Raw genomic sequence first — 27,596 nt, forward strand, 5'->3', positions numbered from 1 at the left:
CTCATAGCAGTAAACACAAAGCAATCACCTGTCCCATCATATGAGAAAGTTTACAGTAGTAGAAATGTTTATATTTTAACCACTTAAGTCAATCTGGACAAATATATTTGTCCAAAAATCGCCACTCAAAGGCAATCTGGATGAACATATCCATCCAGCAGTGTTGCTACCCTTGTGCATGCATATTTGCCTGCACACGGCTCATTCCCCGCTGCTGTTATAGGGAATCCATTGCTGAAGAGGAACCAGTGTTCCCCTGAGGCAAACGATTCCCTGCAAATGAATCATTTGCCTACAAACAGGAGGTATTTGATTCATGAACCAAACAAAAGAACTTGCACTCCCTGGTATCTTCCAGGAGAGTGCTTCGCTCCACCTAGTGGGCAAAAAGTAAAATTAAAGTACAAATGAAAAAAAAACAAAAAAAAACCCCACTAAATTAAAACTGATTGACTCCCCACTCTGCCCATTAACTAAAAAAAATAAAAAAAGACATTTAAAAAACATTAAAAAAAAATTACAGTTTAAAAAAAAATACATAATTAGTTACCTTAGGGACTAAACTTTTTAAATATGTATGTTGTGAAGGTATATTACTATACACCTTATTACCTTGAGTCCATATGGGCTTGTAATTACTGATGGACGCAAAACTGAAAAAAATGCACCTTTATTTCTAAATAAAATATTTGCGCCATACATTGTACTAAGGAAATATTTTAAATGTTTCAATAACCGGGACTAATGGGCAAATAAAATGTGTGGGTTTTATCCACAGTAGAATGTTTTATTTTAAAACTATAACGGCTGAAAACTAAGAAATGATGATTTTTTCCATTTTTTTTCTTATAATTCCTGTTAAAATGCATGTAGAATAAAATAATTCATAGCAAAATGTACCACCCAAAGAAAGCCTAATTGGTGGCAAAAAAACAAGGTATAGATCATTTACGTGTGGTGAGTAGTGATAAAGTTATTGGCGGATTAATGGGAGGAGCGCTGACAGGGGAAAATTGCCTTCGTCCTCCTGAAGGTGAAAACACCTGCGGGCTTGAAGTGGTTAATATTTTCTATAAAATGTCTAAAATATTAAACAGCTTACTGAAGAAATGAACAGAAGAATTGTTCATATTTTCAAAGACGACAAGTCAGATTTATTTTCAGAATAATTTGATTACCCCACATCAGCCACTAGACAGTGATGCCTGGAAGCATATTCTGCCTCCTTCCTGCAAAGCTATCATGTATGTTTTTTTGCTTATCAAAGCCCAACATGTTTTTTTCTGAACACACTTTGGATCGTTTGGATTTTCTGAAATGACAAAAACAGAAGGCAATCATTTCTGTTAAGCAGAGAAGATTGCTCTAGGCACAATTTAATTCCAGGAGCTTATTGCTCCAGCTTCCTAAGAAACGTGTACTTATTTGTACACTTTGTTATTTTTATGTGTATATAAAAGCCTGCACTGTAAACAGAGCTTTTGTTACAAGGAATGGATTGCAACCAGGAGATGCAATCATTTTATGCTGCTGTTAAGTGCAAAGTGCTATATTTAGACTCACCACAACCTCCAGAAGGAAGGCAGTACATAACTCCATAAACACATCGGCATAAAGCACACTTTCTGGCTAGCCATTCACCATGAGACACTGAGCCGCAATGACTGGTAAAGGAAGAACAAAGATTAGTGAAGTCTTAAAGTTATATAATTTCACAGTAATAAGATTTTTTTTCGGTGTTGGTTTTGAATCACTTTGTTAAATTAAATGAACAAAAATGGTCAATGAGATGCTAATAATTCTTAGTTTGCACATTTGAAGGAAATGTATGCATATATAAGCCTGTGTGCTCAGCAAGCAGTTACCAGGCAGCAGTGAACAGTTACCTAGCAGCAGCGAGCAGTTACCAGGTGGCAGCAAGCAGTTGTGAGATTTTGAGAGGCGTTTCACTGCCTATCAACTGCCCATGGGAAAGGGGCCTAATTTTAGCCAACTTGATTAATCTCTATCAGTTAAAGGTCAGCAGCGTTCTGAATCAAATTAGTCTTTTAGGCCTCTTTTCCACGGACTGTTAGGCAGTGAAAAGCCTCTCAAACTTAACTCACTGCTGCCTGGTAACTGCTCACTGATGCCTGGTAACTGATTGCCGAGCACACAGCTCCACATTCCATGGAAAAGAGGCTTAAGGCAGTTGAACTGTGTGCTCAGCAAGCAGTTGACAGGGAGCAGTGAGCAGTTGCCAGGCAGCATCAAGCAGTTGTGAGAATTTGAGAAGCATTTCACTGCTTATCAACTGCCCACTGAAAAAAGGCCTTAAAGAGAACCGGAACTGAAAATAAAAAGTCAACATAAGCATACACAGGTCATACTTACCTTCTGTGTAGTCTACTCTTCAGGCAGGGAACACACTTGCAGGGCCGTTTTCCTCTGCGTTTCCTAGGTCTCCATCGGGTATTGCGGTCGCGTCTAAAGTGTGCGTTTTTCCGCGTGCGTTTCCGCGTTGGCATACCATGTACTGCCATGCAACGTGCGGGAAAAAGCAGAAAACTGTGCGTTTAGAAAACGCGGAAAAAACGCAAACGCGCACAAACGCATGCGGTACAGCGCTTCCTGCGCTAGGCTATTACTTTCAATAGCCTCTAAAATCGTGCGCGTTTTGCCGTTCGCGACATAACGCGCAAAAACGCATGTAGTGTGTTCCCTGCCTCAATCTCTTTCTCCTCTCCTGCGTCCCATTTGTCCACTGTGATCAATGGAATTCTCGGTTTTAAAAAATGGCCATTACCCTATAACAGCTTCCTGGTCAGCACACTGTTAAACTGAAATATCACCCACTTGAACCATAGGGAAACATGGTCATTACCTTGCACATTCAGTTGTAACTGACAGCTGCTGGTATATAACTGACAACAACTGGTATATTTCAGTTCTGACAAAATATTGTCAGAACTGGAAGGGATCACTGTAAGAAGAAAATGTTGAGCTTCTGAGAGGAATGGATGGTAAGGTAATTTTGTAATATTCATTTAAATCTAAGTCATGTATTTATTTTAAATAATTTTACTCGCTTCAGGTTCCCTTTAAAAGGACAACTGAAGTTATAAGAATATGGAGGCTGACATATTTACTTCCTTTTAAAACAATACCAGTTGCCTGGCAGCCCTGCTGATCCATGTAGCACAGCATTTTCTGAAAAACACCAGAAAAAAGCATGCAGCTAATCTTGTCAAATCTGACAATACTTTCAGAAACACTTGATCTGCTGCATGCTTGTTCAGGGTCTATGGCTAAAAGTATTAGAGGCAAAGGATTAGCAGGCAGGGCTGGTTCAAGTAACAATTGGGCCCTAGGGCAAAATTAGCCTGGGGGCCCCCCCAACAGACACCCCCTGACCAAAAAGCATCATTAGAGGCCCTTTGTTGCAGCCAAATTTCCCTCCTGGGCCCCTGAGCTGGCTGCTGACCCTCCCCCAATCACCTCCCAACTTAACAGACTCTGCAGAGTCCCCTGGGACTCTGCAGAGTCTGTTAAGTTGGGAGGTGATTGGGGAGCAGGGCCGTGCCGAGGCAGAGGCAGGAGAGGCTCCAGCCTCAGGGCGCAGTGCAGGAGGGGGCGCACAACTCACTCAACTATCATTCCCCTATTGTGTTTGAAGCAGAGAAAATTAATAAGAGGGAATACATGGCAGTGACTGCAATCCAGACAACTAGAGATTAAGGTGTTGGGAGGTTGGGGGCCTTGGGGCTCCTCTTAGTCTAATATCAATCAGTGTGTGGCGGCTGGGGCGGGAGGGATGGAGGGGCGCACTTTGGTGTCTCAGCCTTGGGTGCTGGAGGACCTTGTCCCGCCTCTGTTGGGGGGCAACAGTTGACAGGGGAGCAACAGTTAAGATGAGGAGGGACAACTTGGGGGCCCCTACAGGCTCTGGGGCAAGTGCCCATTTTTTCCTATGGTAGCTGTTAGCAGGACAGCCAGGCAACTGGTATTGCTTAAAAGGAAATAAATATGGCAGCCTCCTATCACTCTCACTTTAGTTGTCTTTTAAACTTCTGTCTCCAGCCAGAAGATTTGAACTTCCTGTGGAGCACAAAATTGTCCCAAAGTGGGATTTCATGTTCCACTCTAGTAACCACATCAGGTCCATAGTACATTGTTTACTGTTCCCCCATTTTAGGGTTGCCAGGTCGGCTGATGGAGAAAACCGGACAGGGGGTGGAGTTAGGGGTGGAGTTAGGGGCGGAGTCAGAAGCGCACTTTTATGTAGAGTGGGGCTAAGCAATGGGCTTTTTTAAAAAAAAAAATTATAGTATTTATATCGCACTGACATCTTCTGCAGCACATTACAGAGTACATAGCCATGTCACTAACTGTCCTCACCAGTAGTACTGGTCCAGTGCACATAAGAGACAGTTTTTCACCAGTAACTGCACATAAGAGACAGCTTTTCACCAGTAAATGCACAAAAGAGACAGCTTTTCACCACTAAGGGCTGGTGCACACCAAAAACCGCTAGCAGATCCGCAAAATGCTAGCAGATTTTTAAACGCTTTTTTTTATTTTTCTATGGCGTTTTGCTAGCGTTTTGCGGATTGCTGCTGCGGTTTTCAGTATAGTAGATTTCATATATTGTTACAGTAAAGCTGTTACTGAACAGCTTCTGTAACAAAACCGCCGGCAAAACCGCTCTGAAGTGCCGTTTTTCAGAGCGGTTTGCGTTTTTCCTATACTTAACATTAAGGCAGAAACGCATCCGAAATCCAAAAAATGCCTCACCCAGGCATTTTTCGTTTCTGCAAAACGCCTGCCGCTCTGGTGTGCACCACCCCATTGAGATACATTGACCAAGCAGATCCGCAGCCGCAAGCGGATCTGAAAACGCCCAAAAAGCCGCTCGGTGTGCACCAGCCCTAAATGCACATAATGACAAACAGCCAGTGTTCCCAGTATATGTAGCCAGGGGGTATATATGTCCCAGTATATGTAGCCAGGGGCTATATGTGCCCAGAATAGGTAGCCAGGGGCTATATGTGCCCAGAATAGGTAGCCAGGGGCTATATGTGCCCGGAATAGGTAGCCAGGGGCTATATGTGCCCGGAATAGGTAGCCAGGGGCTATATGTGCCCGGAATAGGTAGCCAGGGGCTATATGTGCCCGGAATAGGTAGCCAGGGGCTATATGTGCCCGGAATAGGTAGCCAGGGGCTATATGTGCCCGGAATAGGTAGCCAGGGGCTATATGTGCCCGGAATAGGTAGCCAGGGGCTATATGTGCCCGGAATAGGTAGCCAGGGGCTATATGTGCCCGGAATAGGTAGCCAGGGGCTATATGTGCCCGGAATAGGTAGCCAGGGGCTATATGTGCCCGGAATAGGTAGCCAGGGGCTATATGTGCCCGGAATAGGTAGCCAGGGGCTATATGTGCCCGGAATAGGTAGCCAGGGGCTATATGTGCCCGGAATAGGTAGCCAGGGGCTATATGTGCCCGGAATAGGTAGCCAGGGGCTATATGTGCCCGGAATAGGTAGCCAGGGGCTATATGTGCCCAGAATAGGTAGCCAGGGGCTATATGTGCCCAGAATAGGTAGCCAGGGGCTATATGTGCCCAGAATAGGTAGCCAGGGGCTATATGTGCCCAGAATAGGTAGCCAGGGGGTATATGTGCCCAGAATAGGTAGCCAGGGGGTATATGTGCCCAGAATAGGTAGCCAGGGGCTATATGTGCCCAGAATAGGTTAGGTAGCCAGGTAGCCACGAGAGGCGCGCTGCTGTGAATGAGTTACCGGAGGAGGACGGGGATAGAGGAAGCGGCGCCGCCTAAGGTAATAGCAGCGGCAGCCGCGGGGGAGCGGGGAGGGACAGCACCTACCCACCCACCTACCCACCCATACTGGGGCACTATGCTAGCTATATGGGGCACTATGCTAGCTATATGGGGCACTATGCTAGCTATATGGGGCACTATGCTAGCTATATTGGGCACTATACAAGCTATACTGGGGCACTATACTAGCTATACTGGGGCACTATACTAGCTATAATGGGGCACTATACTAGCTATAATGGGGCACTATACTAGCTATAATGGGGCACTATACTAGCTATAATGGGGCACTATACTAGCTATAATGGGGCACTTCACTAGCTATACTGAGCACTATACTGGCTATACTGAGCACTATACTGGCTATACTGAGCACTATACTGGCTATACTGAGCACTATACTGGCTATACTGAGCACTATACTGGCTATACTGAGCACTATACTGGCTATACTGAGCACTATACTGGCTATACTGAGCACTATACTAGCTATACTGAGCACTATACTAGCTATACTGAGCACTATACTAGCTATACTGAGCACTATACTAGCTATACTGAGCACTATACTAGCTATACTGAGCACTATACTAGCTATACTGAGCACTATACTAGCTATACTGAGCACTATACTAGCTATACTGAGCACTATACTAGCTATACTGGGGCATTTTACTAGCTATACTGAGCACTACCTACCTATACTGGGCACTATACTAGCTATACTGGGACATACTGGGGGGGGGGGGGGGGATCACGCGGCCAGCGTTTCCTACCCCCGGCTTACATGAGGGTCAATCATTTTTTCCTGTTTTTTGGGGTAAAAGTGGGGGGGGTCGGCTTACATGCGGGTCGGCTTGCTTGCGAGTATATACGGTAATTGTCCGGTTTAGCATGCCTTTTTGCACCGGACACAGCGCACAAAAACCGGACTGTCCGGTGTAAAACCGGACACCTGGCAACCCTACCCCATTTACATCTTAAATATTTTTGTCCATGCCACCAAGGAACACTGACAATATATATCACTTCTGGATTACCAAGACGTGTCATCAATGATTTGTAACAAGCAGAGGCTTCTCCTAGAAACATGCTGAAGTGCTGATCATGGAGATGCCAATTTGGACATACAGAAGGGAGCAAGGGATCTCACCAGACACCCCAGTGATTGAGGAAAGTTACCCACAATCTACACCCATAGAAAGTACCCATACCGGCGTCTAACTATAGCCCCAGATAACTAGAAAGGTGCTTTCAATAAAGAACATCTTTCTGTATGCCTATTAGGACAGGAGGTCACTGAAGGTATATTATTATTATTATTATTATTATTAATTTACAAAGCGCCAACATATTCCGTGGCGCTGTACAAAGTAAGAAACTAACATGGGGTACATAATACAGACAATGGTGTACACTAATATACAAGATACATAATTAGTGACAAAATACAAAAAATGATACAGCATACAGAGTACAAAATACAGAAGTGGTAATGACAGTGATAAAAGTAACATGATGAATAAAATGTATAATGATTTCCAAGACACAGAAGGGGGAGAGAGCCCTGCGCTTGCGAGCTTACAATCTAAAGGGAATCGGGGGGGAAACAAGAGGAGGGGTAGTATATGATAAAATATATAAAGGCAGTGTGTTTTAGGATACCTAGTAGGAGTGCAATTTGGTCTTAGGACAAAGGGAAGTGGCTTACGGTAGCGCATATGCTTGTCGGAAAACAAATGAGTTTTTAGAGAGCGTTTAAAAGTAATAAAGGTTGGTGAGTGACGGATGTGTTGTGGGAGGGGATTCCAGAGAAGGGGTGAAGCACGTGCAAAATCTTGTAAGCGTGAATGTGAGGAGGTGATTCTAGAGGAGGACAACAGAAGATCATGTGCAGATCTGAGATTGCGATTGGGTTTGTATCTGGAAATTAGTGAGGATATGTACCGGGGAGAGAGATTGTGGAGAGCTTTGTAGATTAGGGTTAGGAGTTTGAACTGGATCCTCTGGTTAATTGGCAGCCAGTGAAGAGCTTGACAGAGAGGATCAGCAGAGGAAGATCGAGAAGAAAGATGAATGAGACGAGCAGCTGAGTTCAGTATATCCCATGTATTTATCTTTCATCCATACATACACTTTGTTACAGTATGTACTATTCCTTTTGCACAATAGTATACATGCATACATACCTTTTTCGCGTATCAAATTGACAATGTCTTCCAGAGAAATGCTTGGGACAAGCACAGAAACTGCCCAGGATACAGGTCCCTCCATTCTTACAGCAGTGCTTATCCAGGGAGCTGGCTGGAAGAGAACAGAATGTTAACAGGTTGTAATCATCTTCACTAAATTCATTATATCCACATTCATCATCTTATATTTACAGATTACAATTGAAATCAAAGCAAAGTTAACCCATGGACACAAATTCATTGTGCCCCAGTTTTCAGCAGTTTTGTCAATGGAGGATCTACTTGGCTGGTCGGTAATTGGAATAAATGGTAATTTTTGACAATGAAAGTCAGACAAAAATCAAACCCAGGGAAAAATTGAATTATGCCTTTTATGTTAGCAAAGCACCTTTCATTGCAGAAACTTTTGTTCTCTTCTGCACAGAAGGCCATGTGTTTAACCCTTTAGCAGCCAATCTATTTTAAGGGCCGTCAAGTGTTTCAGGCCAATTTATTTTACCTTTTTATTTCTTTATTCATTACATTTTCTTGCTTCTAATTAATACTGCTGTAATGTGTATTTATGGCCACTTATCACCAGGGGGCAGTGTGAAACAACAGAGGACTTTTGCTTTTAGTTTCTATGTTTTCTGCTAGGGATAGAAATCGAAAAATAAAAATTTACAGCTCAATGAGTTCTGCCAACTGAGGCAAAAGCAGTGCACTTATCTCAAAATGAGATAACTAGATTGAAGCTGCTAATGGGTTAAAGCCCTACAAAACATTATTATGTGGTGGTCATAGGAAACATTAGTGCACAAGACTTGATTTAGCACGATTAGATGTTCTGATATCATGCCACCATGTGCACCATATTGCAGCAATAGTCCATAACATTAGGAGCAAAATTGAATACCAGGGACAGCACATGTCCATGCATATACATGCCTGAGGCCTCTTTCACAGTGCGACGTTAAAGTCGCACATTAGAAAATGTTTAAACACAGACTTACGCACAGCAATACTAAGTCTGTGTGACATTCACAGTGCACATGTTGCGTTTGTAACGTGTTGCGTTATTGGAAAGTGCTGCATGCTGTGTGTTATACACATTATTAGCTTTGTTGGACTGTTTGCACATGCTCAGTAATGACTTGGAAGCATACTTCTCAATGCCTGTATGCTCTACTGTATGCGACGATAACAGGGCATAGAGTTGCGTTGCAACTTTTTTGGGGCGTTGCATTGTAATTTGCGTTGTGACTTTATTGTCGCATCAAAACGCAACGTCCTACTGTAAAAGAGGCCTTAGGCACAAGAGACCAACAAGAAGAGTATGTGCTTATGACCTTTTATGGTCACTAATGCTCCAGGTCTCATCTACCAGTGTGACAGTCAGATAACCATTCTGTGGAGTTTACCATCCAATGGACTCTATCAAGGTAAATGTTGAATGTAGGGGTTGTATTTTTTTTTTTAACACATAAAATTGAAAGCAAATGTAGAACAAAGGCTTATTGCACAGCACGTATGGTTAGTATCGGGTCTATCATATTTACCAAGAAAGGCAATATAGAAATAGACAAGCATACTTCACTTATAAATAAGGCAGATTATGTATTTATCTGCAGAAATCAAAAGGACTTTCCTGAAAATGCTGCCTTAATGGCTTATGAAAGCTGACATTAAGCTACTTTTTATAAACCACTGTCATGTTTCCCTTCAGAAGACGGTTTTCCTTCACAAAATGTGGATTTCTGCATTTCTGACTCCAGCTGCTTTAATCAGCATGAGGGAAAAAAAAAATATGAAGTAGCCTCAACTTGGAAGCTTTACCTGTGGATTTTGATTTATCACAGTGTGGTGGATGCCCATCGTGCACAATTCATGGAAGAGTGACAAGAAAATGCAAGTGACAGACCTTGCCAGAGCATGACTTACTTTTTGTGAGGCCAATGAAAGGAATCTTCTCTCTAGAGCCTTTCTGCTTCCAGCTCTCAGTATGGTTTGCTTGTCTCACAGGCTGCTCCGAACGCACTCCCAGTGCCAGCGAGGATCTAGCAGCTTTTGTAGTTCCATTGTGACTTGCTGGCAGGAATTAAGAAACCGTAAGCATTATTAGAGGATCTCAGTCTTACAAATCTTGTCAGAGATACAAACTATAAATAGCCTTAAATTGATATATTTCTTGTTTTAAAATGTTAATATGAAGAAAAGTAGTGATAATAGAAAGAATCAGTGTAGTTTAAAGTCTAAAATCACATCTTTTGCTTATTCATTTTTAGTGGTAGGCGTGGCTAGGGGTGTGGTGGGGCGTGATTAGAGGTGTAATAGGGGTCGTCTTAAAAAACTCATTTTAAAAAGAGTTGAGAGGTATGTGGGCGAGCAATTCTGACAAATTTAGCTGCACTAGAATCTATGCTAAAAATGCAAGATCTTATCAAAATACAATGAGAGATTAATTTTTCCAGACCAGTACAGAGGCTCATAAGAGCCTCTCTGGAATACACTGCAAGCATGTTACCTTCATATGAGAGACTGCAATACATCCATGTTAGAAAACTGCTGCACCACATTTTTTTTCTTCAGCTTTTTTTTTGGGGTGGGGGGTGGGGGGTAGGGTAGGCATGCTGTTATATAACACCAGAGATTTTTTGAATGGTGAATTTCTGTGGCTCAGTTATGTGGGCTGCAACACTCTCCCTCCCGACCCAACAGGCTGGCAGCAGGATTTTTTGCACCACATTACTGGCTTTATAAGAAAAACTTTATTTTATGACTTAGATTTGAATTTAGAGGTGCATAAACCTCTGTTTGAAGACGTTTGGTGGGTCAGTTTTGTACTTCCTGTGGCGTGATAGCCAAACCAGATCATAAAGGATGAATGGCCCCACTATACCCAAATAAGAGGATTAGATGAAAAGGTGAGCACTTCACAGCCATACTATTTATTTCATTGACCTAATTCACACAACATTTGTGGTTGACAGAAAACCTATTTCAGGTGCCAGATAAATTTGCCACTTCAGTATAGTTTGCTTCCTATCATCTCTGAATTCAGCTGCTGTACAGGTCCGTCAGATGTGACCATGTGACATGTAAAACAGGAAGGACAATACATGCCAGAAATCATTTCCCAGCATTCCTGCAATACAGTAGAAACCATGTGTTTAGGTGAGAGTTGTATCTTTGTTATTCACAGGAAGTAGGTGGTGGGGATTTTTAAGACCTTAACTCGGCTAATGCTAGGTACACACTGAGATTTTCTGGCCGATTTACTGTCAAATTGATTATTTCCAACATGTCCGATCTGCTTTCTGATCGATTTTCATTCACTTCGATCAGAAAATGCTCGGAAATCAATTGGAAAGCAGATCATGCATGTTGGAAATAAATCGATCGGACAGTAAATAGGCCAGAAAATCTCATAGTGTGTACCCAGCAACTAATCAATATGTTTTCTTTCCGAATTTTGCATGTTTAATTTTGGCTTGTTGGACTAGAAGATTACACTAGAAGATTTTAATATAGAATTTTTTAGCAGCTTGAATAAAATGCAATGGCAGTTTTCAGAGCAGCTAAAACTGTACTTTGGGAACTTGTAATTTGTGAATGGACAACTGAATGGTAACTGAATGGGTAATACAAAGTAGGAAAACACATTTTTATTGAATGTTATGTCAGAGTTTTATTCCACTGTAACCTCCCTGGCGGTACGCAGTTGCAGTGGCTGCGTCCACGGGAGGATTTTTTTTTAATAAAAAGTTTTTTTTATTTGTTAGCGCTAGGCGAGCTAACTATGTGTCCCAAGTCCCCCGACACCTCTCTGAGCCCCCCCGATCGCCGCCGGCTATACTTACCCGTCCGCAATCCCGCGAGAGCCGCAACTTCTCCATGCAACTTCACTCGTCGCTATGACGACAATCAGACATGACGTATCGACGTCATGCGCAGTTCCGATCCTCCCCATATCGAAGCCTGGAGATGAAGGCTGCGGCATCGCGAGATCCCTGGGGGGTACATATTACCGCAGTGATCGGGGGAGATTGGTGGGAACTGGAGGCACTTGAGCCACATGGTTAGCTAGCGAAATGCTAGCTTAAAGAGGAGCTGTTAGGTATAAGGTCTCAGAGAAAATAAACACATATATCAGTAGCTAAAGATTGGCTGTACTTACATTACATATGCATTTCACTGTCCACGTTTGGATTTCACAGAATTTGTATATAGTATATGCAGAGATAGATGCTCCTGACAGCTCATGGCAGGCTCCATGTTTTTCTGTCAAATGTGTCGTCATGTCCTGCCTGCTTCCTGATCACAGATAAGCTTGTACTAAATAACACAGTGTGCAGTGAATATTAATGAGCCATGTGGCTAGGAACAATAGCTGACTCCTGCAGTGTACTCTGCCCGAGATTTATCAGTGCTACGCGCTGGACTGATTACACAAGCTGCTGTAACGTCTCATTAGCAGCCGAGGGGAGGGCCCCAGAATGCTTTGCAGTTTAGTATGCGGCTTGCGTCTTTATGGGTCTATAACAGCCTTTAAGATAAGCAAACATCAAAGGTAACTGAGATTTTTATCTTCACTAATTGCTTTTGGGCTTCCTTCTAAACTGTTTAACACAGGAGAATAGAGGTTTAAATTAGCTTCTGCAGCCTGACAGTTACTCTTTAACAATATAAAGCACTTTATTTAAAAAATTCTCCCGGGGCCATGTGATCCCCTGCGGCGGCGAGCCCGAACGTAAGTCGGGCTTACTGCCAGGGAGGTTAAGGGGATGCTGAAACCATACCAAACTTCAAAATAGCCATCAGGTGGGCATCAAAGCCGCTAAATGGCCAAGAAGATCCACTCCTGCAGGCACAATCCTCTGAAAACCTCTAGTGGGGGAGGGATGCATTTTTTGTACAGGGTCGGGAGAATTAGCATCCTAATGATACAACTATCCAGAGGCTTCCCCTTACCTAGGTAAGCATCTTTTTCTGCCACTTTGTGTTCACTTTAAAACCCTCCCCTCTACAGGTTTCCTTAATATATAGTCACCTTTACATTTATAGAGGCTGAATGTATTTAGCAAAAAGTTTCACTGTAGTCACAAAAACATAAATTAGTATTGTTTATTCTCTCCTGAGGAGATCATCTCATGATATGTCATTAATTTCACCTTTCCTCCATTGCATGGTCTGATTTTTTTTTTACTTCATGACTTTTGAAGCTGAATCATTTGTTCAGGCCGGTAAACAATACACTCACCAATTCCCGTGTGAATGGCAGCTAGAAGCTGAACAGCCAGGTAGAAGAGTCTGGTGAATACAAAAAGAACATCTTTAATTAACTTTCATGTTCAAGTGTGAAAGCTAAGCATTTGATACATTAATTTGGCATTTTAGAATAGCAAAGATCAGACAGCTGAGTGCCTGTGCAAGATTTAATTAATGTTACCTAGTAAGTTAAACAACTCTCCTGGAGTGACCTGTTTAGGGCTGCTAATTAATTTCAATCCAGATATTAACACACATTGAAAGTGTACATTTCTGTGGTGATTTCACAGCATCAACCATTGCCTCAGCACTATTGTATAGGTACACATACCATCACTCATCCTGCAGGCAACAGTTTGGGGTCAATGTTGTACAGACGCATCACTAGCCTCCAGGCTAATAACACATTCTGCTACAATGGAGTGGGCAGAGGGACAACCCAAAAATTGGCAATTTGGTTAAAGACAAGTATTATTATTTGTATAGATCAGTGTGCGTTGCTACTTTCTTTTGCCTGAATGATTCTGAATGATTAATCTTGCCTGAATGAGCAATCCATGCAGTCAACAGTAATTGTGCATGTGTATGCAGTTTTAACCTCCTTAGCAGCAATGTGATGCGGTTTGTGGCTTACACACTTTCCTTAAAGTGACACTGAAGTGAGAACATATAAGTATAATGAATTTTATGCTTAGTACGGATAATTTAATAGAACATTAGTAGCAAAGAAAAGAGTTTTATTTTTAGTTTCAGAGATATAGATTTTTTTTTTATTACATTGCATAATTCTGTCATATTTGCAATTTACAAACCATACTCTATTTTAAACAATGAATAAGAGCAGGGCTAATGACCCTTTGAACTTCCCTGCAGTAAAATCTCATCTGAAGCGGTTTTTCATAGTTTATTTGATGTATAAATGCTTCAGAAAATAGCACTGTAGCCGACAATTTGGGTTGCAGAGCTCAGAGAAGCTCTTTTGCATAAACAGGTGAAGATTTTTTAACTCTTGCTGTACTGGAAACAGTATGTGAATCATTCCTTTGCAACTAATGCTCTATTTCTAAGCTGTACTACACATTAAAATCATTATTTCATACTTTTTTTTTTACTTCAGTATCACTTTAAGCCTTGTACACATGTAGAGTTAGGGACCCAATCTCTTGGGTGACATTGGAGGGCTGAGGCTGTACAGACCTGTCGCTAGACTGCAGGCAGTGACGTGTTCTGTTCATATGCAAACAATGAAGGGGGAGCGATTCCAATGCAGGGGGTGCGGAGTGGCGCAAAAGTGGGGAGAGCAATGCTCTTAACCATTGCTCAGCCAAAGCAATCTGCAGGGCTTGCTGCTGTACAGACAGATTCTTGGCAGAGGCTGCCGATTGAATAATTTGAATGCTAATCAGTAATATTCACATGTATCTGCTATGTAAATACAAGGATGCTTAATCAATTTGCATTTAAAAGATACTTCCCAGGCCCCAAATTGGTATTTTATTGGCGTTTTTCCACAACAGGTCACTCACTCAGGTATTCATAGCACAATCAAAAAATCTCCACTTGCATAAACAAATGCTAGAGGCTCTGGTGGAGGGCATATGGAGTGGAATGGAGTAATGGTTAAGGCTGGTTTCACAGTGAGACGTTACAGGCGCACTTTAGAGCAGCCTGTAACGCACCCCACCGCACAGCAATGAAAAATCAATGGGCTGTTCACAGTGCCCACGTTGCGTTACATAGTAACGCTGCGCCACCAGACAACGTACTGCATGCAGTACTTTTTAAGCGGCAGAGCCGCATTAGACTGCTTGCACATGCTCAGTAACGTTGGGGAGGAGCGGAGAGCGGCCAGGCACATGGCTAATTAATATTCACTGCTCTCAGTGATGTGCAGTGTTTACTTCCTGGAGCGGCCGCTCTGTGCAGCGATTGGCCGGCAGGACCACGTGATGCCGCATACGCACAAGAGTACGCATCACAGACGCCAGAGTGAGCTGCACAACGCGGCTCACTCTGACGTCCAAAGCAGGGAGCACCAGGCGTTGCGTTAGGGGCACGTTATGCGACCATAACGTCCCCTAAAACGCAACGTCCTGGTGTGAAACGAGCCTTAGGGTTCGAATCTCGGCTCTGCCTGTTCAGTAAGCCAGCACCTATTCAGTAGGAGACCTTGGGCCAGTCTCCCTAGCACTGCTACTGCCTATAGAGCGCGTCCTAGTGGCTGCAGCTCTGGCGCTTTGAGTCCGCCAGGAGAAAAGCGCGATATAAGTGTTCTGTGTTTGTTTGTTTGTTTAAAAACGCTGCCATCTTGTGGTATATTCTTATGTGAGCACAATTTTTCTTGCGTAGTTTCGCAAAAATGTTTGCTTTAAATAAGGTGGGTCAAGATGGTTAGAAATTACATATATACCATTTTATTTAGAGTAAGGTTGAGTTCACAGTAGGACGTTGCGTTGTAATGGGACGTTAAAGTCACAACTCAGCATTACAATGTAACACAAAAAAAGGTGGTAACGCACATTAATGTTGCATTACCTTTGCATACAGTAGATACAGTGAAGCATACAGGCAATAAAAAGAATGCTTCCCTCTATCTGTTAACATCTGCTTTTAGAGGTAACGCACAGCAGCAGCGCATTACCATAACGCAGCATTTACAACAAAATGTTAACGTCACACTGTGAACGTCGCATAGGGTTAACATTGCAGTGCGGACACCTGCGTTATAAAGACTTTATAACACAGGACAATAGTGTCCCACTGTGAACGTAGCCCAAGGCTAGCTTTACACCGGTAGCGGATAAAGATGAGCGGGTGAAAGCAAAATTCAGTTTCGCTTAATGAAAGGGAAACTGAGCTTTGGTGGAAGCGGGCTGTAGCAGAGGGGGCTGACTCACCCTGGTCACTGCTTCTGGCCCAGCGCTCCACACCCCTCTACATCCTGCTGATACTTCCTCCTCCTGGCTGTGAACAAAAACACACAAACAAACGTTTGCTAAGTTCATACTATGTGTATTACATTATGCCCACATTATAAACACAACACACTCTGCATTTCATAATGCACTCGCCATTTTCACATTGCAAGAGACGAAGCATCTAGTGTGAACTAATCCACTGCTATAAAAACGATCACATTCACCCAGGGCCGTGCAGAGGGTCCTTAAGTGGGGGGTGCTCAAATTTAAAAAAGGGGCCTGGCAATGCCTTCCCCCGCATGCCCCCCCTCCTTGTTTCTGGCTGGGGGGGGGGGGGGGAGGTATTGATTGTCATGCTGCTGAATGCAGATGATGGGTGCCATGTGGGTTCTGGGTGTAAGTACCGAGTGTCATGTGGGTTCTGGCTATGGTTGGGTATCGAGTGTCATGCGGGTGTTGATTGCAAGAACTTAGTGCTATGTAAGATCTGGGTGCATGTACTGGATGTCATGTGGGTGCTGGATGCAGGTACCGGGTGTGACATGGGTGCGAATACTTGGTGCCATGCCTGTACTAGGTGCTGGCTATGAGTGGGCTTTGGGCATCACATGAGTTTTGAATGCAGGTACTTTGGGTGCGGTTACGGGTTAAGTGGATACTTGGTGCAGATAGTGGGTGCCATGTGGAAGCTGTGTGCAGGTGTGAGTACTGGGTGCAATTTTAGGCCTGGGTGCAGATACTTGGTGTCATGTGAGTGTGAGTACTGGGTGCCAGCTATGAGGGGAAGGGGTGGCTGGTGGGAAAAGTAGAGGTCAGTGTGTGTGCTGCAGGAAGGGGCAGGGCCATGCAGAGGATACTCAAGGGTGTGGTGCTCAAATTTGAAATCGATAAATCGTACTAAATTGTGTATGTAATACCCCCTCTCCATAAAGCAGTCTTATCCCCCCCCCCCAACACACACACACACACACACACACACACACACACACACACACACACACACACACACACACACACACACACACACACACACACACACACACACACACACACACACACACACACACACACACACACACACACACACACACACACACACACACACACACACACACACACACACACACACACACACACACACACACACACACACACACACCTTTATAGCAGTATCAGGCAGACTGTGTGTCTCCTTCCAACTCTTTTGGTGCTACCACCCTCAAATCAGCAGTGATAGGTGCCCACTGTTAGTGGGTTAGAGTGTGCACAGTGGAGCCCACTGTAGAGGCACAGACTCACCTTTCATTACTGGGACCTCTGTCCCTCTTGGTCAGCACCCAAGCCTCCTTTTAGGCAAAGAAGTGGTTACCAATATGCAGTGGTTGCTAAGCATTAGTAGATGCAAAACTGCAGTAAGTGCCAAGGTGCAGTGGGTGCCCAGATGCAGTGGATGGTAAGACGCAAAGGTTCACTTTGTGGTAAGTTGCAGTGGGTGCCGAGATGCCAAAGTAAAGTCTGTGTCAAGCTGCTTTGGGTACCAAGGTCCAGTTTGTATTGGGTGTTTATTTGCAGTGGGTGCTATGCAGTATTGGGTGCTGAATAAGCAGCAGATGGTGATAAACAATAGTGGGTGCCATGTGAGTGCTAATTGGTACAGGGAGCCATGTAAGTGTTGGACATGAGTGAGTAGGGAGTGCCATGTATGGTCTGGATGTGTGCCATTGGAGAGTACTGAGTCTCATATGGGTTCGGACCAAGGATGGGTACTGGGTGCTATTTGGGTGCTGGCCATGGACAGTACTAGGTGCATATAATGACTTTGGAACTTGGAGTACGCATGAGTACTGTGCCATGTGGGTCTTGATTATGGGGGTATGTGGGTCTTAGGTGCAAATACTGAGTGCTAAGTGGGTACTGGGAGTGAGTACATGGTGACATATGGGTGATGGGTGCTGGCTAGTGGGATATTTGTTGTTATGTGGGTGCTAAAGGCAGATGCTGGGTGCCATGTAGGTTCTGGGTGCTGGCACAGGGTGTCATGTGGATTCTGGCAGTATTGGTGTGTATCAACCATCATGTAGGTGTTGATTGCAGGTACTCAGTCCCTTTTGAGTTCTGGGTGCAAGTACTGGATGTCATATGTGAGAGCTTGGTGTGGGTGCTGGGCACCAAGTGGAGGCTTAGTGCAACTGGAACTACTGCAGATGAAACATGTGGGTGTTGGGTGCAGGTGCTGGGTATCACATAGGTGCAAATACTTGGTGCCATGCCTGCACTGGGTGCTAGATCTAGGTGGGTGTTGTGTGTCACGTGGGTTCTGAGTGCAGGTACTTCGGGTGCTAGTACTGGTTATGTAAGTGGGTGCCATGTGGAGGCTGTGTGCAGGTGTAGTGGGTGACATGTCAGAGCTGGGTGCAAGTACTGTGCCATGTAGGTGTGAGTACTGGGTGCCAGCTATAGGGTGAAGGGGTGCAGGTATTGGGTGTCATGTGGCTGTTAGATGCAAGTACTAAGTGCCATATTGAGGCCAGATGTGAGTATTGGGTGCAGGGTGCTTGGTGCAAGTACTATAGTGGGGGTTACTGGTTGAGTGTAATGTGGGTGCTGAATATTGGTGGGATTGCTGTGGGTGCAGGGGGTGGGAGGTCACTATGGGTGCTGCTATGAATGGCATAGTTGTTGCTAAGGGAGGTAGAGGTCAGTGTGGGTGCTGGGGGAAGGGTAGGCCACTGTGGGTGCTGGGAGAAGTCAGTGTGGTTACTGGAGGAGGGAGTGGATGCTGGGTGTTAAGAGAAGCCACTGTGGGCGCTGGCAATGGGAGAGGTCACTGTAGGTGCTGCTTTTGGGATGGGAGGTCCCTGTGGGTGCTGAAGGGGACAGGAGGGTAGCCACTGGGGGAGGGAAAAATCACTGTGGGTGCTGGGGGAGGGATAGGTCAGTGTGGGTGCTGGGGTAGGCAGGATCACTGCTAGAGCTGGGGAGGGAGAGGTCACTGTGGGTGCTAGGTGGAGGGAGAGGTCGCTGTGGGTGCTAGATGGAGGAAGAGGTCACTGTGGGTGCTGGGTAAGAGAGAGGTCACTGTGGGTGCTAGGTGGAGGGAGAGGTCACTGTGGGTGCTAGGTGGAGGGAGAGGTCACTGTGGGTGCTGGGGGAGGGAGAGGTCACTGTGGGTGCTGGGTGGAGGGAGAGGTCACTGTGGGTGCTAGATGGAGGAAGAGGTCACTGTGGGTGCTGGGTAAGAGAGAGGTCACTGTGGGTGCTAGGTGGAGGGAGAGGTCACTGTGGGTGCTAGGTGGAGGGAGAGGTCACTGTGGGTGCTGGGGGAGGGAGAAGTCACTGTGGGTGCTGGGGGAGGGAGAGGTCACTGTGGGTACTGGGGGAGGGAGAGGCCAGTATGGGTCCTAGGTGGAGGGAGAGGTCACTGTGGGTGCTGGGGGAGGTAGAGGTCAGTATGGGTCCTAGGTGGAGGGAGAGGTCAGTATGCCACACTAGGATTCCTGTCTGGGCCTCTTCACTTAAAAGTGTCCCAGGCAGGGCGGAGCTTCCCGCGGGTGGGCGGAGCTTATCTCGGCCGGGGAGGAGCTTATTTTGCGCGGCGAGAGGGGCCTTTTTTGATGATTTTAAAAAGGGGGGTGCCTGGGCACCCAGAGCACCCCCCTGTGCACGTGCCTGCATTCACCGATTTGTCTAATTCTGCTACATAATACTGTTGTCTCGTCTGATCTGTTGAAGGTTAACTGCTATTATAGAATAGTATGAAATACATTGTAAAATACCGATAATTAGATTACCGGTACTTCATATTTTGAACCAGTTCACCTTTTTGTTTGAAGATTGATACATTTTTACGATTGCAATTTGTGATTTTTTGATCATTTGACCACCATGTGGCACCCCTGTACTACATTAATATCTGTATATCTTCTTCAAAGATCTTCAAAGGCAAAGAGCTTGCGTGTGCCATAAAAACACAAATGTACAGATAAGGCCAAGGCATCCCAACAAGCTTATATATATAAGTTTTCTTATGCTGGGAATACACAGGTTGTTTTTGCCGCTCGATTCTGCAGGCGATTCTCTTATCTTTCACTCATTTTTCTTATCTTTTTCCATTGTCTTCAATGCAGAATCGATCGGGCATGTCGGAAATTATCTATCGAGACGTGTATTCCCAGCATTAGAAAAACAAACATACAGATATCTATTCTTACGTTTTCTAATATACAGTTTAAACATGCATATACAGCATGCGTTGTCCAGGAACCATTTGCCAGGGGGAAAAGCAAACAAACATGCTTTACTGCAAAGCTGCCCATTTTCAAGCCCACTGGTTTCATTTTGAGCTCATTCGATCATTTTGATCAATGTTGGTAAGCTTAGAGCCATGTACACAGGGCCGGGCTGAGGCATAGGCTGGAGAGGCTCCAGCCTCAGGGCGCAGTGTAAGAGGGGGCGCAGAATTCATTCAGCTGTCATTCCTAATTGTGTTTGAAGCAGAAAGAAAGAAAAGGGGATACATGGCAGTGACTGCAAGCCAGATAACTAGATATTAAGGTGTTGGGGAGGTTGTGGGCCCTGTGGCGCCTCTTAGTCTAATAGCAATCAGTGTGTGATGGCTGGGGTGGCAAGGATGGAGGGGCGCACTTTGGTGTCTCAGCCATGGGTGCTGGAGGACCTTGTCCCGGCTCTGCATGTACACATACCAAATCAAACTCAGCCAGGGTGGCCAATAAAGACTGCCACCACTAGAATATGTAAATCAGCCCCCAACCCTACCCCATGCCTGATAGTTAGCTTGCCCGGTTATCTTGCCCAAGCACTGCCAGACACCATTGCCGCCCATTATCCAACTGCAACAGAATGCATTACTAGCTTGCACACTAGTGTAACGCTTCTGTACAGCCCTCAGCCCTAAACTGTCACCTACCGAGTGACAGTAATCTAAAGTTAGTACAGTAGAATCCTTTTATAGTAAACTCCAAGGGACCAGGAAAAGTGGTTTACTATATCAGAATTGGTCATACATTTTTTATTACACAGATGCATTTGCTGGAACCTGAGAAATGCGTTTACTATATCCGAGTTTACTGTAACAAGATTCTACTGTACAAGGATTTAGCTTTGATACAATTTTTATTGTACAATCTTAACAAATCTATGTAGTTCTTTAAGCATTTGGAGGTGGACTGCTAAAGTTCTTTTTTTTTTTCTTTTCTTTTAATTCATGCATGTGTGGCTAGCCTCGGGACAGGCACACGTTAAGTGGCCCAGGCCTCATGCTGCAGACTGCAGGACGCATTCCTTAAATTACACCCCCCCCCCCCCTCCCCTGGAGCGTTGCAAGCAGGCGGCGGGGAATTTTAAAGTCACCTTGAATGCCGATTCCCACATTGCTTCTCCATGGCAACAGGGTGTCACATGACACTGGCAGCCAGCATGCAATACTCTGGCACGTCCCATCATGTGACGCCCTGTTGCCATGGAGACAACGCTGGAATAGATAAAGGCGAGTTTCAAATCTCCTGCCGCCCGCTCGCAACTCTGCAGCCAGGGAGGGGGGAGAGGAATCTGGTAAGAGCCATAGGGCTCTTTCACATGGTAATTTTCCCCTTAAAATCATAAAATGCTGAGAAAACAGTCACCATAAGGATTTATGGGGCAACAGTCAGGCAAAACATTTACATGCAGTGTTTGTTTGGCATTGGGTGGTAAAAAGATTTCATATGGTGACCATTTTCTCAACATTTTATGGTTTCTCAGGGGGAAAAATGACCATGACCATGTGAAAGAGCCCTATGGCTATCACCAGTCTTTGTGCTTTAGCCTATATTCACATGGGCTGTTGGACTAGCCACACATGCATCAATTTACCCTTGATTGGAAAAACTGATCAATTACTCTCTGTGTAGAACCTGATCGATTCCTACCACACACAGCACATTCATTGAACCACAGGACTGAATTGTTTAATATTATGGCCCATCACCAGCAATCTACCCCCACTCCTGCCCTGCCAAAGGAAATTCATTTTCCATCCTGTCTAAATGATATTTCTATCGTTCCAATTGATTGAATGATCAAACATGTTGGTACAATAGATTTCTGGTGTGAGATTGTATCTGCCAGGGATTGTACAGGAAAAAATTCCATGCTTTAGCAGCGGTGTGTTTTAGACTGCTGCAGGTGTTCGGCATGGACAGTGGGGTGCAGCCTGCCTCATTTATGTACATCTGAGTAGGAAACAGTAGCCACATGTAAAAACTAGTGGACATCTTACTATTGAACAGTAACCACAGCGCGTGTCAAATGTGGACGCATGAGTGGTTAGAAACAGTGCCACTGACTTTACATTGCCTCACAGAGCAATCGGTGCACTTTTTCCTGAGAGATCACAAATATGCCATGCAGTAAGTATGACGTTCAGCCGTCTGTGTGAACTGTACCATGGACCTTCCCTATCGAAACAAATATTTGCTGCTCTCAGGATTAAGGCCCTTTCACACTTAGGGCCTGTTTCCACTGGAGCAGAAAGTGCTCCGAATCCGCAGAGTTTCCTCACAGGCAACTTGCACGGGGAAGCTCTGCCATAGGAAACTATGGTGCCGCCGGCCAAATCGCTTACCCTAGCCATTCGGCCAACACTGCCCACAGTTTTTGCGCAGGAGGCTGCGAATCCCATAGCCATGCATGGCATGGCTTCTGGGATTTGCCTGCGTTCCCGCATACCCGGAAGTACTGACGTGTGCGGCACAAGTGGAAACGGGCCGCGTCTCTGCACTTCCGGGTCTACACGGCTATGGGATTCACAGCCTCCCGCACAAAAACTGTGGGCAGTGTCGGCCAAATTGCTAGGGTAAGCGATTTGGCCAGCGGCACCATAGTTTCCTATGGCAGAGCTTCCCTGCGCAATTTGCCTGTGGGGAAACTCTACGGATTGGGAGCAGTTTCCGCTCCCGTGGAAACGGGTCCCAAGTCCCTTGTGTCACTAACCACCAGGGAGTCAGCATTTGATTTGCACTGTGGATGCAGACAATAACATTGCATCACAAGCAATTATTTTCCTATGGGGCGTTCACATCAAGTTTGTTGCAATGGATTTTGATGCAGTAACACATGGTGTGCTGCACATCACCAGGGACACGCAAACATTTACAGCGGTAGTGAGACATACGGTACTTTCATTGAACTGTATAGTCACAACAGTACCGCACAGTGGGACTTTTCAGCTCCACTGCAATTTGATCACAACACGACTTACACAGTGAGGAAGGGCCCCTTATAGTGTATAAAATCTATCTTGCCTGTATATTGTATTTTTAGATTAAATGCAGCACATTTCTATTCCACCATGAATGGGCTCTATTCTCAAAGAGCCAAAAGTACCGCAAAATTTTAGCGCTAAATTCCCGCCAGCGGTAAACTCCGCATTTTTTCAGCATTCACTAACATTTTCCGCATGTTTTCCGCATGCGGGAAAAAAGATGCGGAAACAGGCATTATTCATGCGGGAATCATGCGGTAAAAAGGTCGCATGAAAAAGTGTTTAAAAAAAAAAAGTTAAAGTCCACCAAGCACAGCCCTTAAGCCTCCACACTTCATTAAAGTCAATGGGATGCGGAATATATCACCTACTACTTGTAGGTGATAAAAATTCGGTAATTAACGAAGAAATGATGCGCCTGAACATCTTTGAGAATTGATCTTTTATTGCGGAAAATACCGACTTTTGTGGAAATTTTACCGCATGAATCCCGCACTTTTATCACACTTTTTCCGCATGCGGAAAAAACATGCGGAACATTTTGAGAATCCCAACTTGCCGGTATTTTGGGTGCAAACTTCCCGCATGTACTTTACCGCATGCGGGAAGTCTTTGAGAATAGAGCCCAATGTAGTAAAAGTAAAACATCTTACCTGGTAACAAGCATCCTGCACACAGCCAACTCCAGTGCCAACTGAGATTTCAGAGGCTACATACAACTCACACATAAAGTGTCCCTTCCTGCCAGCTTTAACATATCAATTAATGAGACATTCAAATTCATTCACACTGGGACTCACTTCAGGGCACACCCAGGAAACAAAAGGCTGGTGCAAATGAATGGTTTTTATTCAAGGAAATACCTGGGAGTTCATTTTAATGCACTGAATGGCAGAGATAACTAGCTAGGCATGAAATTCATTCCAGCGGAGTGCAGCTTCCTTTCTAATCAGGCAATTTCTTTCCAGGGAGAAATCAGCTGATAAGAGCGGAAAGACTTTGCTAATACAAAATATAGAGTTAGAAACTCAGCTTTAAAAGATGGATACCAGAGTGCTACTGTAAATATAAATTATGCAAATGTGTGCTGCATATAATGAATATTTGTCAGGAGCGGCATAGCTAAGGAACTATGGGCCCCAGTGCAAGTTTTACATTCCCCAGCGCTCTATATATAATAATTGATACAGCGCACCTAAACCTGCTAAGGACAACCACAGTGTCAGAGGTGTAAGAAGGGGATGGGAACTGCTTGTTAATGATTTCTACTATTCAAAGCATCTATTCAAAAGCATCCATTGATTTTCAGTATTAAAATCTGACTGGGACACGTGATTGTGAAACCCCTTTGAAGGACAGTCAATCATTTGAAATATTTAATGTACTCTGTAAAATATGTTGACAGTAAATAACAAATAGAAAAAAAAATAGATCACCTGTGCTTTTTCTCCAATGATGTCCAGTCCAATGATCCATAGAAAAAAAAAGCAGTTCTGTTTATTGCATGACAGTCATGATGAAATTTGTGTTTCATACTTCTCAAATGTCAGAGCCAGAGGTTGGGTAATTTGAACTTAGTTATGGATTGGAAATAAAAGGTCTGATCAAAACAAGGTCTCTTTTTTGTTGATAGGCAGTGAAATGCCTCTAAAACTCTCACAACTGCTCACTGCTGCTTGGTAACTGCTTGCTGGGCACACAGTTCAACAGCCCATGGAAAGGAGCAATTTTCGGAGTGCTTTGCGATTTGAAAGCTCTTGCTAATGTAATGCTATGTGTGTGATCCCACTTGAGTGATGTGATTTTATAAAAATCCCCATAGCATTGCATTAGCAAGAGCTTTTTCAAATCACTAGCGATTAGAAATCACTCCTAGAGGGTTTCTGGCCTTAGGTCTCTTTTCCACAGGAAGTTGATAGGCAGTGAAATGACTCTCACAACTGCTTGCTGCTGCCTAGTAACTGCTCACTGTTGCCTGGCAACTGCTTGCTGAGCACACAGTTCAACTGCCTGTGGAAAAGAGGCCTAATTTGGGCTCTATTCATAAAACATTTGTGGAAAAAAAAAATCTTGGAGGGAAAACACCGCATCGGTATTTTAGACTTTTGTGTGCTAATTCATAAAAAAGTTTACACTTGCGATGAAAGGTCGGGGAATTCCCGCACTAAACTAGTGGTGCTGGCTGAGTTGATACATTGGCTATCATTCATAAAGCATTCCCGCATGCGAAAATGCTGAAAACAGCTCACTTTACCGACCACTTTGCAAAATGTGTATTCATAAAGGCTGTTTCCGCATGAAAAGCTGACAGAGCGATAAGTTACCGCCTTGTGCAGTGATTATCTAGAAAAAGTAACAAAATGTTAATTCATAAACATAAGAGCAAGCGGTATACGGACGGGGGATTACCGCTCCCTAGGAAGTAGCGATAAGCATGTGGAATACATACAAGTGAATGGAGACAGACCTCCCAAGCAGCAGCAGAGAGTGCAGCGCACGGAGGGACTCAGGCAGCTTCTCTGTTTCCGCCAGCCTACCGACAGCCTTTTTCTGGAAATCTCCGCACTTGTATCGCAACTGGCAAGATTTTTATGAATGACCACCAATTAGAAGTCTAAACTACCGAAAGCGGTATTCTCCCGCACAGATTTTTGTTACCGACCACGCTTTTATGAATGATAGCCATTTTCTCTGTGCAGAGACAGTTTCTATGAAGGAGGCAGCCCCAGCATCTCTTTAGATGTGCATGTTTTTTAAAACTGCCTATCCTTGCCCTGAATCTGTGCTGAATCTGTGTATTAGTCTTTCTAAACAATCTATATAATTGCTGCAGCTTAGAAGAACTTGATGATGTGAAACTTATGTGATGTGAAATTTATCTGAAAACAGGTACCCAAGGGGTTAAAAATACACAGCCTTGGTATTCTAGGATGCCTTGTTTGTTCTGCTCTCACTGCTGCTGCCTGGGAGGTCTGTCTCTCCATTAGCTTGCCTGTTATCGCTGGCTTATCGCATTATCTAAACAGCCAGTATTCTCCGTTCCCATTCCGCCTGCTCTAATCTTTATGAAGTGACATGTTTTGAGATAATCACCGCACAAGGGGCTCTATTCATAAAACTTCTGAGTCGGAAAAAATCCTGGAGGTAAAATACCGCAGCGGTATTTTACACTTCTGGGTGGTCATTCAAAAAAATCTTGCCAGCTGCGATGCAAGAGCGGAGATCTCCCGCTGAAAGCTGGCGGTAAGCTGTCGGAAGACATGCGGAAACACTTCAGCCGGCAGAGTCCCTCCGTGCACTGCTCTCTCTGGGAGGTCTGTCCCATTCACTTGTATGTAATCCGCAAAATCAGAGGAAGCGGTATTTCCCGTCCACATACCGCTTCCTCTAAACTTTATGAATGGCCATTTTGTTACTTTTCTAGATAAATCTAGAAAAACACTGGAGAAGGCGGAAATTTCTCGCTCTGCTGGGGGATCGTAGATTTTCATGCGGGAACAGCTTTTATGAATGCCCACTTTGCTAAATGGACGGGAAAATCCGCTGTTTTGAGCGAAAAACTTGCGGTAAGGTTTTATGAATAGAGCCCAAGGCGGTAATTTCCCACACTGCTCAGGAATTGCAGCTTTTCATGCGGAAACAGCTTTTATGAATGGACACTTTGCTAAATGGTCGGTAAAGTCAGCTGTTTTGAGCATTACCGCATGCGGGAATGCTTTATGAATAGAGGCCTTTGTGTCCTACAAGTTTAAAGAAAACCTGAACTGAAAATTAAAAGTCAAAATAAGCATACACAAGTCATACCTACCTTTCATGTAGTCTACTCTTCAGTGTCTTTCTCCTGTCCCGCGTCCTGTTTGTCCTCTGTGATTAAGGGAATTTTCCGTCCTCCATTTTGAAAATGGCCATTACCCATAACAGCTTTCTGGTCAGCACACAGTTAAACTGTAACATCGCCCACTTGAGCCATAGGGAAACATGGACATTACCTGGTACATCAGTTTTCCTCTCAGCTATAACTGACATCAACTGATATTTTACTGACAGCAACTGATATATTTCAGATCTGACAAAATATTGTCAGAACTGGAAGGGATTATTGTCAGAAGAAAATGGTGAGCCTCTGAGAGGAAAGGATGGCAAGGTAACTATGTAATG

General features: G+C 44.3%; 1 protein-coding gene across 2 annotated transcripts in view; it reads right to left on the minus strand.

Annotated features, from left to right (window-relative positions):
• The window catches only part of LOC137553218 (cryptic protein-like), a 34,460-nt gene extending 9,114 nt beyond the window's left edge, over positions 1–25,346 (minus strand). The window contains exons 1-5 of one of the 2 annotated variants that reach the window (XM_068271438.1): positions 24,875–25,346; positions 13,252–13,301; positions 9,933–10,079; positions 8,010–8,124; positions 1,564–1,664 (exon numbers count right to left, since the gene is read on the minus strand). In XM_068271438.1, the coding sequence (XP_068127539.1) occupies positions 1,564–1,664; positions 8,010–8,124; positions 9,933–10,079; positions 13,252–13,301; positions 24,875–24,972 (511 nt within the window). In that variant the 5' untranslated portion in view covers positions 24,973–25,346. Of the gene's footprint in view, positions 1–1,563; positions 1,665–8,009; positions 8,125–9,932; positions 10,080–13,251; positions 13,302–21,547; positions 21,581–24,874 lie in introns of those variants that run through there. The other variant, XM_068271440.1, reaches the window with a different exon arrangement.
• Between the last annotated feature and the right edge of the window lie 2,250 nt (positions 25,347–27,596).

The sequence above is a fragment of the Hyperolius riggenbachi genome, chromosome 1 (assembly GCF_040937935.1).
Source record: "Hyperolius riggenbachi isolate aHypRig1 chromosome 1, aHypRig1.pri, whole genome shotgun sequence".
In the NCBI taxonomy this organism is placed as follows: domain Eukaryota; kingdom Metazoa; phylum Chordata; class Amphibia; order Anura; family Hyperoliidae; genus Hyperolius; species Hyperolius riggenbachi.